This window comes from Macaca fascicularis, chromosome 11 (genome assembly GCF_037993035.2).
Source record: "Macaca fascicularis isolate 582-1 chromosome 11, T2T-MFA8v1.1".
NCBI lineage: Eukaryota > Metazoa > Chordata > Mammalia > Primates > Cercopithecidae > Macaca > Macaca fascicularis.
Genome location: NC_088385.1, coordinates 6,859,375 through 6,877,745, shown reverse-complemented (window position 1 = coordinate 6,877,745; position 18,371 = coordinate 6,859,375). Strand labels below are relative to the sequence as shown.

Genomic DNA, 18,371 nt, shown 5'->3' with positions numbered 1-18,371 from the left:
CTCGGCCTCCCAAAGTGCTGGGATTATAGGTGCGAGCCACTGCGCCTGGCCACTGAATTCCTGAAAGTGAAAATTTCAAAAGTAACATTTCGTTGTTTCATAAACCCAAACATCCTCCCATTTATCCCATTCCTTAAATGTAAATTCACATAAGCAAGTGCTGTCGCTTGGAGAATGTACAGGGCTCTTCTCACTGTGGGCTGCATGGGGAAGGGAGGCTGCTGTGGGCTCTGGCAGTAGGACCCCAGTGCTGGGTTGTGGGGGGAAAGGGCCGACAGATACAGGAGGGAGGCCCAGACACGGAGGAGGAGCCCCAAAGAGAGCGAGCAGCCTGCTCACTGGTCTCCCGGGGTGTGTGGTGCCCACTCTCACTCTGCACTTGTCTCTCCCCCAGAGCCCGTGGAGGCCTGCATGCTCAATGGCACTATGATTGGGGTGAGCCGCCGCCCTCTTCTCCAGAGCAAGTGGTGGGGACAGGGAAGGGGGTACTGCGGGAAGGGTAGCAGGCAAGTCATGGTAAAGCAGAAATGAAGGAAACCGGGGAGACCTAACCCCAGCTTTCCACTGCCTGCGGGACATCCCTGGCATCCTGGAGCCCAGGCTAGGACCATCTTCCTGACTCTCCGGGCCTGTCTCACACTCACTTCCTGGCCCCCACCTCAGGCGCCTGTGCACGGAGAAGCACTCTGAAGTCATTGTGCACATTTTAGTCTGTCCCCTCTGCCACTGCCTGGGCTGCCTCTTTGGCATGAAAGTTCTCACTCTTACCATCTCAGTACTGGAGATGGGAGGACAGTAAGGCAATGGGCCATAGGAGACAGGAGGAGCAGCAGAGCGATGGCTCATGGGAGCTATGGGTGGGTGGGCAGGAGACAGCATATGGGAGTAAGGTGAGGGGGGGATTGGGGGATGCTGGGGTGGCCTGACCCTGGTGCCTCTGGTTCCAGCCCGGGAAGAGCGTGATGATCGATGCATGCACGACGTGCCGCTGCATCGTGCAGGTGGGGATCATCTCTGGATTCAAGCTGGAGTGCAGGAAGACCATCTGCAATCCCTGCCCCCTGGTAAGAGAGGCTCGACGGGGACCGAGGGCATGGACTGGACGCTTGTGGGACCCAGGCAGTGGGACCTCACTGGGGTCTTTAAATAAATAAATCTTTCATAATTTTCTGATTATAAACAATATTTGACAATAATGAAGAAGAGAGTAAAAGTCACCCACCCAAATTGCATGCCTCAGAAATAATTATAATTTTGGTTTTATAAGTTGCAAATATTTTCTTCCTGAGTTTTCACAATAGACACAATATTTACCAGGCTTATGATACTATGTTTACAGTTCCGTATCCCTTTTTGTCTATTTTAAGAAATAGCACCACCGTTCTTTGAAAATATTAAAAATTAGTCAACAAATATTTATCAGACACCTCCTATGTGCAAGGCTCTACACAACATTCCTTTGAGTGGATGAGCCTCATGTATACAACCAAGCTATTACAGGACATTTGGGTGGTTTCAAATATTTCACCCTGTTTTTGCTGGGGCACACTGACGATGCTTTTTCTGAATGCCTCCTTGAGGTGGTTCTGAGAGGTGTACTCATCGTTTCTACTTTGGCAGATGAAACTGGCATTCCATGGTTTCAGTTGTGACTTTTAGTCCTACCTCACTGGGAAGTTTTGAGCCCCATGGCAGCAGGGCGGGGCCTGCAGCTCAGGAGGGGGCCTTGGCTTCTTCCTCAAACTCCTTTCTGGATGTGGGGCTTCTGCTGTTTGAGAGAATGCCATTGGTCAGAGGAATTTCTTTGAGCTAGACGCATGAACTGTGGGGATGGCTCTTTCAGAGAGCGCAGGGAAGTGCTTGTCTCAGCTCTGTGAGGCAGTCGGGGGCTGCAGCAAGGTGGAGAGGAGCCACTTACGAGCAGGCAGCACAGTGGCCAGAGGGGCAGGGGTGGGGGCTGAGAGGTGGTGCAGGTGTGTTTTACACTGTTGAGGACAAGGGACAGGTAGATACTCTACATCTGTGTTCTTCATGGCACTTGGAGGTATCAAGCTCAAAGTGTGGGCTTAATCAAAGAAGTATGGAGTGGATAGGTCTGTAGGAGACACAGCTGTTTCTGAGAGAATGATTCAGAGAGAGCATTCCTTAATTAGGAAGAAGGTAAGTATGTGGTTTTCCTTTTGCTTATATTTTTAAAAATCCCAGTCGATGTTTTAGGTTTTGGGGCCCAGTTGTGTGCATGCGTGTGTGTGTGCGCGCGTGTGTGTATTGTGTAACACAACCCACCAGAACACATCTGGGCTTCCATAGGGAATGAAACAATGCTGCCTGCGGTCTTGTGGCCTCCCTTTTTCCTGGAATGTCCACTGATGTCCAATCAGGGCAGCCAGGAGACAGCGGGCGGCCCACCCCAATGCCGGCCAGTGGAGACGGGCCCTGCAGCCTGCTCTCTGGAGGGCGGGCCTGCTCTCTCCCTGCCGTGCCCTCTGGTGTTCAGAGGGAGCCACAGCTGCTTCCTCCGCGTCTGGAGAAATCCACCTTTAGAATCCAGTCTCAGATGGAGGTTTCCAAATACTCAAAAATCCATGGTCCTATTTGGTCTGTGTATTATTCTTCTTTTCCTCCAAAATTCTGCTATCCACCTCCTGTCTCCTGAGATCCCTTAGATTCCCTCTCCCTCTATGCATCTCTCAAGCCTTGCTGAAGCCGGCCTCTGCTGATCCTGTTCTAGCTCAGTGTCCTCTGCTAGTCCTACTACGTCTTCTGCCATGAAAGGTCTCTGGGACATCTCCTGGGGGCGGGGGTAGCTGTGGTGAATTAAGGCTGGGTAGATCGGCTTGAACTGCGCACATCGGGCTGAAATGTCAGCATTGCCAGAGATGTGAGTCTTCTGTTGCCTCCCAGGGGAGACAATGCTTGTACCTAAAGGGAGAGCAGCAGAAGGAGGTTTGTGCTGATGAGTGGTTGAGATGAGGCTTGACAGCTGACCGCTCAAGGAAAGCATGAGGAAGAGGGGCCACCCTGCCGTGGAACCCTGGAAAGGCGTCCCGGAGGAGGGCCACCCTGAGTGGACCTCGAGCAATGAACGGGTTGAATGTCGAATAGACCTTCCAGGGAAGGGCATGGTGAATGAATAACCGGCAGCCAGAAGCCAGGGTTAGAAAAGGGAAACACGAGGAGGTGGGTGGGAGGGCTGCAAGCAGTCGATGAAATACATGGAAAGGGGCCATGGAGGATGGTGTGCAAGGCAGTTTTAGGAGGGCAGCTGTGTGAGGAAAGCAGGACTAATTGGCTGCTCAGACCTAAACAAGTGAACTCGGGGGCTGGCTGGGAACTTGCTCAGCAGGAAGAGGAACAGGCTGCTCCTGAAAAGGATGTTTCCTGCAATGATCCAGTGTTCTGGGAAAACCCAGAATGCAGCTCTGCCCTCTCCGTGAACGAAGGCATGTGGAACACATACCCGTAGCCAGCAGCAGCCAGGAAATCCAGCAGTGCCCAAACAAGTCCTGTTCATCGTGCGCGGCTGTGGTCTGGCCCTGCAGGGCAGCAGACATGCTGCAGAGTGGGCGTTTCCTCTACACTCTCTCCTCACCTCCCTTGCCTCTTCCAAGCCCTTGCCATACCCTTAACACTGTTGCCCCCTTCTGCTTATTTTCTGCCTCCTTTCCCTTTTCTTCCAAATCTTTCTTCTCCTGTAACTGCCCTCCACCTTTGCTTTTCTTGGCCTCACTTTGCCCTCTGCCTCCTGCTGTGTGGATTTTGCCTCCCTGACTGCTCTGTCCTCACTGGCTTTTCCTCCTGCCTGCTTCTGAAGACATGTCAAGTTCATGGCTTGATTTATGAGAACAAATGGCTTAAATTAATCTCTGAGCAAGCTTACCAACTCCTAACCTTGATCTTGGGACAGGTCATCTGTCTGGGTGCTCCAGATTGACTTGGTGATTCATAATAGAAAAGCCTTAGGATCCCAATGAATGGATCTCTTAATGGTGATCACTAAATGTGGCGAAATGAGAAAAAGAATGACAACAGAGTTGGCTTCTCACAAAACTAAATTCTTTAAAAAGTTTTGGGATTATGTGATTGTGTTCTTTCTGTTTTTTGGGGGTACGAAGATGGAAAGGGTCAAAAGAACTTTAATTTTTTTCTTCTAAAGAAAGCGACACTAATAATTTTTAGGGAATGATGAGACAGTGGATGGTAGCTTGGTAGCATTTTGGTTTTATTTATTTATTTATTTATTTATTTATTTATAGACAGAGTCTCTCTCTGTCGCCCAGGCTGGAGCGCAGTGGTGTGATACCGGTTCACTGCAAGCTCGGCCTCCTGGGTTCACGCTGTTCTCCTGCCTCAGCCTTCCGAGTAGCTGGGACTACAGGCACCTGCCACCATGCCTGGCTAATTTTTTTTTTTTTTTTTTTGTATTTTTAGTAGAGACAGGGTTTCACCATGTTAGTCAGGATGGTCTCAATCTCCTGATCTCGTGATCCGCCCACCTCGGCCTCCCAAAGTGCTGGGATTACAGGCGTGAGCCACTGCGCCTGGCTGCTTTTTGGTTTTTATTTTATTAAAATTGTTTAAAACACTCTTTGCAAAATAAAAAGTTGCCAACCCTGTTTTTCTCCCAGTCCTGCTGTCTCGAAGCTGCTTCTTTGTCCAACACCGATATAAATAAGGGGCTCTTACCGTATGCCACCGTCAACAAGTCCCTCGTTGCACTGAGCTGTGATTGCACCACCTGCACTCCAGCCTGGGTGACAGCCAGACCTTGTCTCAAAAACGAAACAAACAAGAAAACAAGTTCCTAGCTGAACTTACCTCCTCTGTGAGTGTAGGGGGGCCGATGAGGGGCCAGATGCTGAGGATACAAGAGAACAGCAGAGACAATTTGCAACTTCCCATACTTCTCAGGGAGAAGTTTTTTCCAGCATTGTATGGGAGTTCCAGTTACGTCCTCACCAATGCTTGGTATTGTCATGCTTTTCTATTTTAGCCATTGGGAAGTGATATCTTCTAGCATTTTTTCCTTACTGCTTCTCTAATTTCAGAATCTTCTAGTAGTTTAAATTTGCATTTCTCTGTCGGCTAATGATGTAGAGCATCTTACATACTTACTGGTTATATCATCTTTTGTGATGTGTTTGTTCAAGCTTTTGGCCATTTTTATATTGGGGTGTTTGCCCTTTAATGATTATGATTTTTTTCTGTATTTTGGATACTAGTCCTTTATAAGGTATCTAATGAAATATTTTTTTCAGCCGATGGCTCAGCTTTTATTTTTCTTCGTTGTGTCTTTTGAAGATCAGGAGTTTAATTTTGATAAAATTCAGTTTATAGATGTTTTTCTTTTATGGTTAGTGCTTTTCATGTCCTGTTTAAGAAATTTTTGTCCATTTTAGGGTCGTGAAGATAGTATCCTATGTTTTCTTTTAGAAGCATTATAGTTTAGTTTTATGTTTAGGTCTATGATCCATGAGGAATTAAATTTTAAATACGGTATAAAGTAGAGGTCTCCCGTATGGCTGTCCAGTGGATCCAGCACCATTTGTTGAAAAATGATCCTTTCCTTATTGAATTACGTTGGTACCTTTGTAAAAAATGAATTGCTGGCCGGCCGTGGGTGCTCACGCCTGTAATCCCAGCACTTTGGGAGGCTGAGAGGCAGGCAGATCACGAAGTCAAGAGATTCGAGACCATTGTGGCCAACATAGTGAAACCCCATGTCTACTAAAAATACAAAAATTAGCTGGGCGTGGTGGCAGGTGCCTGTAATCCCAGCTACTCAGGAGGCTGAGGCAGGAGAATCACTTGAACCAGGCGGGGCAGAAGTTGCAGTGAGCCGAGATCACGCCACTCTACTCCAGCCTGGTAACAGAGTGAGACTCTGTCTCAAAAAAAAAAAAAAAAAAAAAAAAAAAAAAAAAAAAAATGAATTGCCTGTATATGTATAGATCAATTGCTAGATTCCTTTTTTTCTGATCCTTTAATTTGTCTATCCTTATGGTCACACCACTGTCTTGATTACTGTAACTTTATGGTTAGCCTTGAATTTAGATAATTTAAGTTCTTCAACTTTGTTCTTTTTCAAGATTGTTTTGGGTATTTAATGTCCTTTCAATTCCTATATAAATTTAGAGTCATCTTGTTAATCTTTATTTAAAAAAGTGTTTAAAGTATGCTGGATTATATTGAACCTATAGGTTAATCTGGAGAGAAAGGATGTCTAAACAATGTTGAGTTTTTCAATCTATGAACATAGTATATCTCTTTGGTTATTTAGGTCTTGCTCTCAGTCTGTGCTGCTGTAACACAATACCTGAGATTGGGTAATTTATAAAGAACTGAAGTTAATTTTTTCACTGTTCTGGAGGTCCAAGATTAAGGTACCAGCAGATTTGATGTCTGATGATGGCCTGTTCCTCATAGGCAGTGCTTTCTCATGGCATCCACATGTGGCAGAAGGTGGAAAGGCAAAAGGCACTAGGGCATTCCCTTGGACTTTTTTTTTTTTAATAACAGCACAAATTCACTCATGAGAGTGGAGCCCTCATGACTTAATCACTTAGGCCCCATCTCTTAATATCATCAGTTGGGGGTTTAAATCCCAACATAGGAATTTTGAAGGGACACACACATTCACATCTTAGCAGTCGTCTTTAATTTTTCTCTGCAATGATTTTTTGTGTGTGTGTAGATGCACAAATTTTGTTACGTTTATTACCTAGTATTTGGATGATATTGTGAATGGAAGTTTTTAAAAAAATTTATATTTTGTTTGTTGCTTTTATAAAATTAGTTTTTATATTTTGATCTTGTATTCTTCAGCCTTGCTAAATTCACTTACTAGTTGTAGTAATGGTGTTTTATCTTTTTTTTTTTTTTGAGGGGGCAGATTCCTAAGGATTTTCTTCATGAACAGTTATGACACCTTCAAACAAAGACAGCTTTTACTTTTGAAATCTTTATACATTCTGTTTTGTTTTTCTTGCTTATCAAACTGGCTGATACAATCAGTACAATATTGAATAGAACTGATGGAAATGTTTTGTTTCTGATCTTGGAGGGAGTTAACTCATTAAGTACAATATAGTTGGATGTTCAACAGCAGCAGTGCCCAAGCTTTTTGGCACCAGGGACCAGTTTTGCAGAAGACAGTTTTTCCATGGACCAGGGTTAGGGGAATGGTTTTGGGGTGATTCAAATGCATTATGTTTATTACGCACCTTATTTCTATTATTATATTGTAATATGTAATGAAATAATTATATAACTCACCATAAGGTAGAATCAGTGGGAGCTCTGAGCTTGTTTTCCTGCAGCTAGATAGTCCCATCTAGGGGTGATGGGAGACGGTGACAGGTCATCAAGCATTAGATTCCCATAAGGAGCACACAACCTGTATCCCTTGCATGCGCAGTTCACAGTAGGGTTTGGGCTCCTGTGAGAATATAATGCTGGCTGCTGATCTGACAGGAGGCGGAGCTCAGTTGGTAATGTGAGTGATGGGAAGTGGCTGTAGATACACATGAAGCTTCGCTTGTTGGCCTGCTGCTCACCACTGCTGTGCAGCCCAGTTCCTAACAGGCCATGGACCGGACCGGTACTGGGGCCTCCTGTCTTATGGAATATTGAAGAAGTTCTCTTCTATTTTTTTTAGTGCTAAGTTTCTACAATGAATGGGTTTTAAATTGTGTCAAAAAGTTTTGCTATATATTTTAAGATGACCATATGGTTCCCCGTTAATTCTGTTAACATGAGGAATTGTATGGATTGATTGCACATGGTGAGCCAACCTTTCATTCTTTTGATAAACTCCCTTTCTTCATGACGTGTTATCCTGTTTCACATCTGCTGCTAGATCCATTTGCTCGTATTTTGTTAAGGATTTTTATGTTTATGTTAAGGATAGGTTTCTAATTTTCTTCTCTTGAATGCTTTTGTTAGATTTTGATGTCAGGGTTATGCTAGATCCAACAAAATATGGTGTTTTCTAAAGAGCTTATGTAAAATTGGTATTATTTCTTCCTAAAATTTTTGGCAGATTTAATCAGTGAAGCTTACTAGGCTTGAAGCTTTTCATGTGGAAAAGTTTTATATACAAAATTCAACTTTTAAAATGGAAAGACAGATTTTCTGTTGTTTCTTGAATTAATTTGGTAAATCGGTTTTTCATGGAACTTACCCATGTATTTAAGTTGGTCAAATTTAGTTACACAAAGTTGTTTATAACATTTTTCCTTATTATACTTTTAGCATCTGTGGAATGTGCAGTTGTAAACCTTCTATTATTTCTAAAATTGATAATTTGTTTTTTTTATTTTCTTGATTAGAGATTTTCTTATTTTGACTACTTCGTCTATTGTATATTATTATATATTGATATTATTATCATCTTTCAAAGATCCAACTTTTGCCTTTGTTGTTTTACTTTTTATATTTTTCTTTTCTATTGATTTCTGCCCTTGATTTATTATGTCTTATTTAATGACTGGGTCTAATTTGCTCTTTTACTGCATCTTACTATGGAAGCTTAGCTCATGATTTTCTAATATAAGCATTTAAAATATAAATTTTCCTTCAAGAACTGTTTTTGCTGTACTCCTCAGATTTTGATATATTGTTTTTATTATCTCTAGATAAAAATATTTATTTTTTGATTTAAAAGTATTCATTTAATTTCCAAACGTGATGGTGTGTTTTTCAATACTTCATTGTTGCTAATTTCAATATAATGAAATTATATACATAATTTATATGTGTGTATATATACATAATTATATATAATGAAATTATAGACATAATTTCATTATATTGAAATTTCGTTATATTGAAATTGGTCATAGAATATAATCTCTAAGATTTCACAATCTTGACATTTATTTACTTTTTTATCTAGTCAGTCTCTGTTTATCCATGTTTACAATTTTATGGCCCACAATGTGGTCTGTTTGTGAATATTCCATGTGCATTTGAGAATAATGTGTGCTCTGCAGTTTTGGAACATAATAGTTTATTATTTCCAACTAGGTCATACTGGTTTTTATAGTTTTCCAAATCCTCAGTGTCTTCATTTATCTTTTTCCTACTTGTTTTTATCAATTACTGAGAGAACATAAAAATCACTAAGATTGTGGATTAGCCTATTTCTCCGTTTAGTTGTATCCATTTTTGCTTCATATATTATGAAGCTTTGTAGATGCATACATGTTTAGCATTCTTATGTCTTGATGAATCTATTCTTTCGTCATTATAAAATAACCTCCTTTATTTTTTAGAGATAGGATCTCACTCTGTCGCCCAGGCTGGAGTGAAGAGGCGCAATCATGGCACACTGCAGCCTTGACCTCCCAGGCTCAGGTGATTCTCCCACCTCAACCTCCCACCTAGCTGGGACTAGAGGTGCGCGCCACCATGTCCAATTAATTTTTTTGTAAAGATGGAGTTTTGCTATGTTGCCCAGGCTGGTCATGAATTCCTGGGCTCAAGAAATCCTCCCACCTCAGCCTCTCAAATGCTGGGATTATAGGTGTGAGCCACCACACCCAGTCACCTCCTTTATTTTTGGTAAAATTCCTCATCTTAAGCTGTCTCTAGTCCTATCTAAGCTTGACAACAATGGACCAAGATAACAAACTAAGAATTACAGTCAGTTATTCACTCATTCAACATATATAGCATCTATTATCATTTATCGAAGCAGAGGGATCAAATCAGTGAAAGAAAACAGATAAAAATCCTTTACCTCCTTTCCCTAAGTGAAGAGTAATCTTTTTTGTTTATTTATTTATTTTTTTGAGACAGGGTCTCACTCTGTCTTCCAGGCTGGAGTACAGTGGTGTGATCATGGCTCACTGCAGTCTTGACCTCCTGCGCTCAGGTGATCCTCCCATCTCAGCCTCCCAGGTAGCTGAGACTACAGTTGTACACTACCATGCCTGACTGATTTTTTGTATTTTTTGTAGAGATGGGGTTTTGCCATGTTTCATAGGCTGGTCATGAACTCCCGGGCTCAAGTAATCTTCCCGCTTGGGCTTCTCAAAGTGCTGATATTATAGGCATGAAGCCACCACACTGGCCTTGTTTGGTATTAATACACTTATATTAACTTTCTTATTTTGGCTAATTTGTCTATTATATCTTTCTTTTCAACCTATCTATCTAAATTAAAAGTGCATCTCTTGAAAACAACATACTAATTGAGTTTTGCTTTTTAAAATCTAAAGGTGACAATCTCCATTTAATGTAAGTATTGATATAGTTGGGGTTAAATCTATTCTTTTGTTATTCATTTTATCTGCTGTCTTCTTTGTTACTTGTTCTGTTGTTAATTCTTTTTTGTCTTTTGGTTCAATTGAGTTTTTCCTTTTTTTCTTTTTGTTAGTATTATCTCTCTTCTATTGACCTTTTCTTTGTATTTCTTCATATTACTATTTTAGTGGTTGCTCTAAACTTATCACAGTCCACTTTGATTTAATAATATAACATTTCATGTACAATATACTTTTTCCACAATTTGTACTTGGGTCATATAGTTTACTTTTCCATAAGAAGAGAGAAATTCCACAAGGTATTGCTATTATTTTTGCTTTAAACAGTCATTTGTCTTATATAGAATTTAAAAAGTGAGCTGAAAGTGATGTTTTATATTTATCTACGTATTTATAATTTTCAGTGCTCTTCCTTCTTATATATCTGAACTTCCATATTATATCATTTCCCTTCAGCCTAAAGAACTTCTTTTAGTGCAGGGCTGGATGACAACACATTTCTCAGATTTCATTTATCTGAAAGTGTCTCTCTATTCTGCCTTCATTTACTGAATATAGAATTCTAGGTTTGACAGGTTTTTAAAAAATTTCATCACTTTAAGTATGTTTGATTGTCTTTTGGCTTGTGTTATTTCTGATGACCAGTCAGCCACCATTTTTATTGTTTTCCTTTTTGCATTTCCCCCCTTCTATTGGATGCTTTAACGGTTTTTCTTTAGTTTTCAGAAGCTTGCGTATATGCTTTTGAGTAATTTTCTTCATACCTTTTCTATTTTGGATTCATAGTTTCCTGGATTTGTGGGTTGATTTACTGATCAAATTGAGAAAAAATTCAGTTATTATGTCTTTAATATTTTTTCTGTTCCATTTTGTTTTACTCTCTTTCTGAAACTGATTACATGTACATTCACGTGTTGCTTAACAATGGGGATATGTTCTAAGAAATGCATCGTTAGGTGATTTTTGTTGTGCAAAGATCATAGAGTGAATATATACAAACCTAGATGGTCTAGTCTACTATATAACTAGGTCATATGGTATAACCTGTTACTCCCAGGTGACAAACCTGTATGGCATGTTACTGTGCTGAATACTGTAAGCAACTGTAACACAATGATTAGCATTTGTATATCTAAATACATGTGAATGTAGAAAAGGTACAGTAAAAAACATACAAAGGATAAAAATGACATACCTGTATAGGGCACTTAGCAAGAAGGGAGCGTACAGGACTGGAAGTTGCTCTGGGTGAGTCAGAGAGTAAGTGGTGGGTCAATGCGAAGATCTAGGACATTGCTATAGACTGTAAACATTGTACACTTAGGCTACCCTAAATTTACTAAAAAATATTCTTCTTTCTTCAATAGTAAATTAACTTTAGCTCACTAAATTTTAAAAGCTTTTTGATTCTTGTAATAACACTTAGCTTAAAACACAAACACATTGTACAGCTGTACAAAATTATTTTTTCTTTATATTATTCTAAAAGCTTTTTCCTATTTTTAAAATTTTTAATTTTTTTTAACTTTTTTTTTTTTTTTTTTTAAATCGAGGGGAGGGTATCATTCTGTCACCCATGCTGGAGTGCATGCATAGGCATTATCATAGCTCACTGCAGCTTAAACTCCTGGGATCAACTGATCCTCCTGCCTCAGCCTCCCAGACAAGTGGAACTATAGGCATTTCTTTTTTTTTCGAGACGGAGTGACCCAGGCTGGAGTGCAGTGTCGCGATCTTGGCTCACTGCAAGCTCCGCCTCCCAGGTTCACGCCATTCTCCTGCCTCAGCGTCCTGAGTAGCTCGGACTACAGGTGCCTGCCACCACACTTGGCTCATTTTTTTTGTATTTTCAGTAGAGATGGGGTTTCACTGTGTTAGCCAGGATGGTCTAGCTCTCCTGACCTCATGATCTGCCTGCCTCAGCCTCCCAAAGTACTGGGATTGCAGACGTGAGCCACCATGCCCTGCCGGCATTTTTTAATCTTTAAACTTTTTTGTTAAAAATGAGAACTCAGCACCACAATAGTCCAGGCCTACACAGGACTGGAATAATCAATATCAGTCTTCTACCGGAGATGTCATCTTCTGTGATAACAATGCCTTCTTCAGAAATACTCCTGCAGGACCTACTTGAGGCTGTTTTACAGTTAACTTTTTATGTTTTCAGTAAATATAAGGAGTATCTGTAAAAGTATTGATGAACCAGTAACATAGTTGTTTATTATTATCAAGTATATAATTGTATGTGCTATACTTTTATATGACTGGAACCACAGTAGGTTTGTTTACAGCTGCATCACCACAAACATGTGAGTATGTGTTGTGCTCTGAAGTCACTAGGTGATAGGAATTTTTCTGTTCCATTGTAATTTTATGGAACCATTGTCATACATGCAGTCTGTTGTTGACTGAAACATTCTTTTTTGGCTCATGACTATATATTATTAAACCATCGATACTATTCGATTGGTCCCTGGGGCTCCATATATATATATTTTGCACCTTTATTCCTCTCTGTGCTTCAGTTTGGGTAATTTCTATTGATCTGTCTTAAAATTCAAGGATCCTTTCTTTTCTTGTGTCCTATCTGCAGTTAATCCAATCCAGTTAATTTTTGATTTAGAGTATTGTGTTTTCTAGTTCTAAGATTTCCATTTGATTTTTTTTCTATAGTCTCCAGATTGTTCCTAAAATTCCCTTTCTATTTTTCCATTATATCCATCATTTCCTCTAGACTCTTTAGCATATTTATCATAGCTATTTTAAAGTTCCTGCCTGCTAATTACAATATTGGGGCCATTTCTGTGTCTGTTTATATTGAGTGATAATTCTCTTGGTATATATCAAATTTTTCTATTTCTTTGCATGAATTTTTTTTTTTTTTTTTTTTTTTTACTATGTATCAGACATTGGTGGAAGATATGTTGAAGAGACTCTTAATTCTGCTTTCTTTATAGTAAAGGTTAAGTTTGGTTCTAGAATGTGGTTAGATTATTGGGGGTTCATTTTGAACTATAGAAGTCTTGATTCTTAAACTACATTAGGGAAGGTCTAGTTCTGCATTTTTCTTAGCCGTAGGCTGAATATTTTAGTCCTGAGACACAGCGTTTACCCTGAAGGCTTGTCCCTTATGAAGTTCCAGTGGAAACCCGGGTGTTTACCTAGCCCCTCCAACTTGTTAGAATTCAGACTGCAGACTCTGTCCTGTGTGGTGTGTGGCAACTGAAGTTTCTGTTCAGGTCTTTGAGCTTTCCAGCTGCTGTTTTGTCTCTGGGCTCCTTGTAGGCTCACCTATAGATGTATAATTAAGGGATCAACCAAACAGTTCGGAGGAGTTTACATGCAGATTTAGGGGCTTCTTTCTGACTTCCTCTTTTCTGGCATTTTCCCCTTTAGTTTCCAGCTATTCTAGCAGTTCCAAACTCTGTCTGCTGAGTCCTCAGGCAAATACAACTACCGTTTTCTGCTTGAGTTCTGGCTGTCCAGTGCCATACAGATGGCTCTCATGGGAAAAGCCATTTAAACATGCATCTTGTTCATTATGGTTCCTTTTTTCAAGGATCAAATAATCTAGACTTTCTTCTTGATTTTGGTCTTCTTCCAGTGCTTTTGAACAGTTGCTTTAAATATTTCCTCAATTGTTTATAATCATCGTCTGCAGGAGGGTTAGTCCAGTACAGTCCACTGTGCCATAACTAGAGCCAGACCTTCATCAAAAGTTTCTAAACTGAGGAGGGACAAGAGTAGACATAGGCTTTAGGAAGGTCATTCTGGCAGCTGTTGGTAACCTGTAACAGGGTAGCAAGAATGAAGGTAGGAAGACAAAATAAAACTATCACAAGAGTCCATAGTAGATGATAGTTATTTAGACTCGATGATGAAAAGAGGAGACTGGTCATGACAAGCAATGGATGAGTTTGAGATAAATTTTTGGCAAGATTTGGTGATAAGCAGGGGATGAGAAAAAAGGGGAAGTCAAGGATAACTCTCAGATTTCTTGTTTGAAAGACTGGGTGATTAACACCATTTACCGAAATAGGAAATACCAGAGAAGGATGAGATTTGGGGCAAAAATCAAATTTCCTTTTGGATGCAAGTCTCAAGATGACAATAACATGTCCAGTAAACATTTGAATTTGTAAGTCTGAAGCTCAGGGAAAAGGTCTCATTTAATAGGTCTGGTTGCTGCAGCTTGAGTGAGATGTACACATACAGAGGGAAGGAATGCTACCTAGGGGATTGAGAACAAAAGCTACTTGGATGGATGTTGACTTTCCGAATTCTAGGTGAAACTACTGGATAGGAGAGATGAGAGGCCAGCAAAATAAGCCTACTTATAATTGGGATGTTTTAAGGAGGTTGACTGTGGCTGCTTTTTCCCCCTCTGGATACAGGGTTACAAGGAAGAAAATAACACAGGTGAATGTTGTGGGAGATGTTTGCCTACAGTTTGCACCATTCGGCTAAGAGGAGGACAGATCATGACACTGAAGGTAGGAGCAAGCTGAACGCAGGGGCTCCCTTACATATCACCATCTTGCTTCCCTTTTTGGAAATTTTTCTTCAAGAAAGAGGGACTAAGTTTGGTTCAGTATTGGCTTCTTTTTCTACTTCTTTCTGATTATATAAAGAAAAGATAGATGACTTATTGCAGGCGCAGAATTTTCTCTTTAGTTACTTTGTTGCTCTTCTTGATAGGAGTGTACTTGGTGTATGGCCTCACGATTTGGAGTTGATCTTTTTTTTTTTTTTTTTTTCTTTTTTGAGATGGAGTCTGGCTCTGTTGCCAGGCTGGAGTGCAATGTCGTGATCTCAGTTCACTGCAACCTCCGCCTCCTGGGTTCAAGTGATTTCCCTGTCTCAGCCTCCCGAGTAGCTGGGACTACAGGCTCCCGCCACCACACCCGGCTAGTTTTTTTTTGCATTTTTAGTATAGACGGGATTTCACCGTGTTAGCCAGGATGGTCTCGATCTCCTGACCTCATGATCTGCCTGCCTCAGCCTCCCAAAGTGCTGGGATTACAGGCGTGAGCCACTGTGCCCAGCCTAATTTTTGTATTTTTAGTAGACGTGGGATTTCACCATGTTGGCCAGGATGGTCTCGATCTCTTGACCTTGTGATCTGCCCACCTTGGCCTCCCAAAGTGCTGGGATTACAGGTGTGAGCCACCGCGCCCAGCCTGGCAGTGGTTGATCTTTAAGATTTTCTCTAGCCTTGGGAGTCTCTAAGACCGGACAGGCCATCAGGGTGAAACAAACTCTGATCTATGAAGTCCGGACTAGCTGGTGGGGCTGGGAGGTCGTGCCCTTGGTTCAACTCTCATTCAGTTATCGACTAGCCAGTTTGCTGTTGCTATATCCCAATCCTTCAAGCATTTAACTGGTCGGAAGAGTCTACAAAGCAGCCCTGTTCATAGGATACAAGCTGTAAAACTGAGACTCCACTTCTGGTCTGTGTTCTGGGTGTGGGGGCTTTGTTATACATTGTCTTGTTCTTGCTTCATGGTCCTCCAGATTGTTTCATCAACTCCATGGAGTCAAGCTCATGGTTTGAAGTGGCTTTGTGAACCAAACACTGTCTCTGACTTAACCCACTCCTCCTCTTACCTTCCAGCGTGATGAGACGCTCCAGGATGGCTGTGATACTCACTTCTGCAAGGTCAATGAGAGAGGAGAGTACTTCTGGGAGAAGAGGGTCACGGGCTGCCCGCCCTTTGATGAACACAAGTGTCTGGCTGAGGGAGTGAGTACTCATCCTCTTTAGTGTCTCCATCTCTAAGAACACGATCCTTCTGAAGAGCGTTGATCCCAGCTCTGGCGTAATATCCCAGTGTCTGAGGCAAATCTCTGGCCTCGTTGAAGAATCAGTGAGATTATGAAATCAAAGCCTATGGAGAGAGAAAATTCTCTGCAATATGGGATGTTTAAAAAAAATATTTTCCTTGAGGGAGGCTGAGTGTGTGATTCTTGAATAGGAAGATGTGAGATCAAACGGATTCTTAGTCTCCCTGGTAATGAAGATCCTGATGACTCATTTGGAAGAGAATTCAGAATAATCAAAATTGTTTCAGCCTGGTCAGGGAGGGTGGTCAAGCTGCTCACATTTATGATAGGAAAGCATAGTTTACATGTGGACACTTAAGCACGGGGCTGTGAGTTCAGAGCTAAACATTGGCCCGGAGTGACCCGAAAGCTGTCTATCTGTACTGTTTGTGTCTAACCTGCAACTTTGCTGTTTTCTTAGGGTAAAATTAAGAAAATTCCGGGCACCTGCTGTGACACATGTGAGTACATTACTAATATCTTGTCCCCTGAAACCCATCAGAGCAGTCTAGGGGCTCTTTGCAGCTTGGTCCTTGAAACCCATTAGCAAGCCAATGACTGTGGTTTGCAGTAGGCTTTATTTCAGAAAGAGATTTCTTGACCACTGGTTCAGTCTTGCAGGGAGCAGCCTCCCCTCCTTGGATGTCATCAGACTGCCCTCTTGAGCTCCCTTTTAGATGCCCGTGGAACAATCTCTTTCCCCTTTTCCTGCAAACTCCCTCCTGTCTCCAGCTTCTTACGTGCCTTTCCCCTCATAGGATCTTTGATTGCTCATAGTCCTATCCTGGGACAATATGTTCCCGCTCCAACCAGAGCTTCTTAAAGACAGGCACCTTGGATCTCTGATCTTGACAAGAGTAGACTCTCAACACATGTCTATTCATGAGTGTGCTAAAGCTATCTCTAAGAGAAAGCTAAGCCACCAGCTGACTAACAACAGCCCGCATGTGCCATGGGTGCCGGTCTAAGTTTATCACCCCCTCTTCTTCACTCGGAGTCCTCTTGACCTTGTAGTTATGTCATACTGATTGGTTCTCATTACTCACAGCAGCGGCTTTGGAGATGAGACACAAATCTGCACATCAGACAGTGTTCTTCCCATACATGCTTGTGTTTATGAGCACAAATAACTTTCAGGATCCCAATGCTAATGCCATATTTTCTAAATATAGAATTACTTGCCTGGACTAATATTTTTTGTTTTAGGTTAGGGTTTTTTTTTTTTTTTTTGTCCTAGGTTCACAGGTGTGCATGGTTGTTTACACGTAGAGAAAGGAAGAGTGAAAACATGAATACCTTCCGTGTTCAGTCATTCATTCTTTTCTTGATGGCTTACTGTGACAGCCCCTGCAATTGCTGTAACCAAATCTCAGATTGAGGAAACACTCTGAAAGCATGTCTTTCTGTGATTCCCATTTGCATGGTTTAAGAATGCGAAGTCAGGAAACCATCAGAGAAGAAGAATTATCTCTAGGCACACACTGCACGTGGAATTTGGTGAAGAGACTATTACCTACAAAACCACCGCTAAGGGTCTTTGTTGGTCAACGCATTCAAGAGCCTTCGAGATTTTAATGAGGACAATATAAGCCAGGCTCAGAGATTTAAATCCACAGCAACCTAATATAGTATGTTGGCTTAAATGTGTTTTTAAAATTCATCCTCTTAATGTAATTGGCAGGCTTTCCCTGTACAATGAAGTTATCTGGAAATGGGGAGGCAGACTCACATGTAGTTAGGGTTGATGTAGATTTGGAGCCATCTAAGGAGAGAGAACTCCCAGTGTTCAGATTGGAATGGTGAGCTGGCATTACATTTTCGAATTCCCGGTGGGCCAAGTAGAGCTTCCGATCTGAATGCCACTAACCCCTGTGTGAAAGGAAAGCCATGTCAGCAACCTGAAGTCAGCAGTACCCAAAGAGAGGCCTTCACAAAGGTGCCTAGGGATCTTCTCGGTCCCCAGAGAGGCAGGGTATGCCTTTCTATCACCATGACTTTGCCTTTCCTCTTACCCCAAGGCAGGAATGAATAGATCGTAATTATACTTACTGACGACTTCATTGCCCATTAGCTTCTGAATGTAGTTACAAGCACAAGAGGGTTGCTTTAGCCATTTGGTTTTCAGAGTCTACAATGATATAAAGATGAGTCTTACTCATTTTACATCACCATAGCACAGTGAATTTAGGCTCTTTCTGCAATTAAAATTGTGCCATTAAGTGAGTTAAGTCTAGCAGTAACTATCTCTCTGCATATTTCAGGCCAGGAACAGCTGAGGTG

General features: G+C 41.4%; 1 protein-coding gene across 6 annotated transcripts in view; it reads left to right on the top strand.

The window, feature by feature from the left end:
* The window catches only part of VWF (von Willebrand factor), a 184,290-nt gene that overhangs the window by 164,775 nt on the left and 1,144 nt on the right, over positions 1-18,371 (top strand). For all 6 annotated transcript variants that reach the window (XM_005569887.5, XM_065523605.2, XM_015430272.4 and 3 more), the window contains 5 exons: positions 395-435; positions 948-1,064; positions 14,663-14,761; positions 15,883-16,011; positions 16,513-16,552. In XM_005569887.5, coding sequence (XP_005569944.3) covers positions 395-435; positions 948-1,064; positions 14,663-14,761; positions 15,883-16,011; positions 16,513-16,552 — 426 coding nt within the window. The remainder of the gene's footprint in view (positions 1-394; positions 436-947; positions 1,065-14,662; positions 14,762-15,882; positions 16,012-16,512; positions 16,553-18,371) is intronic.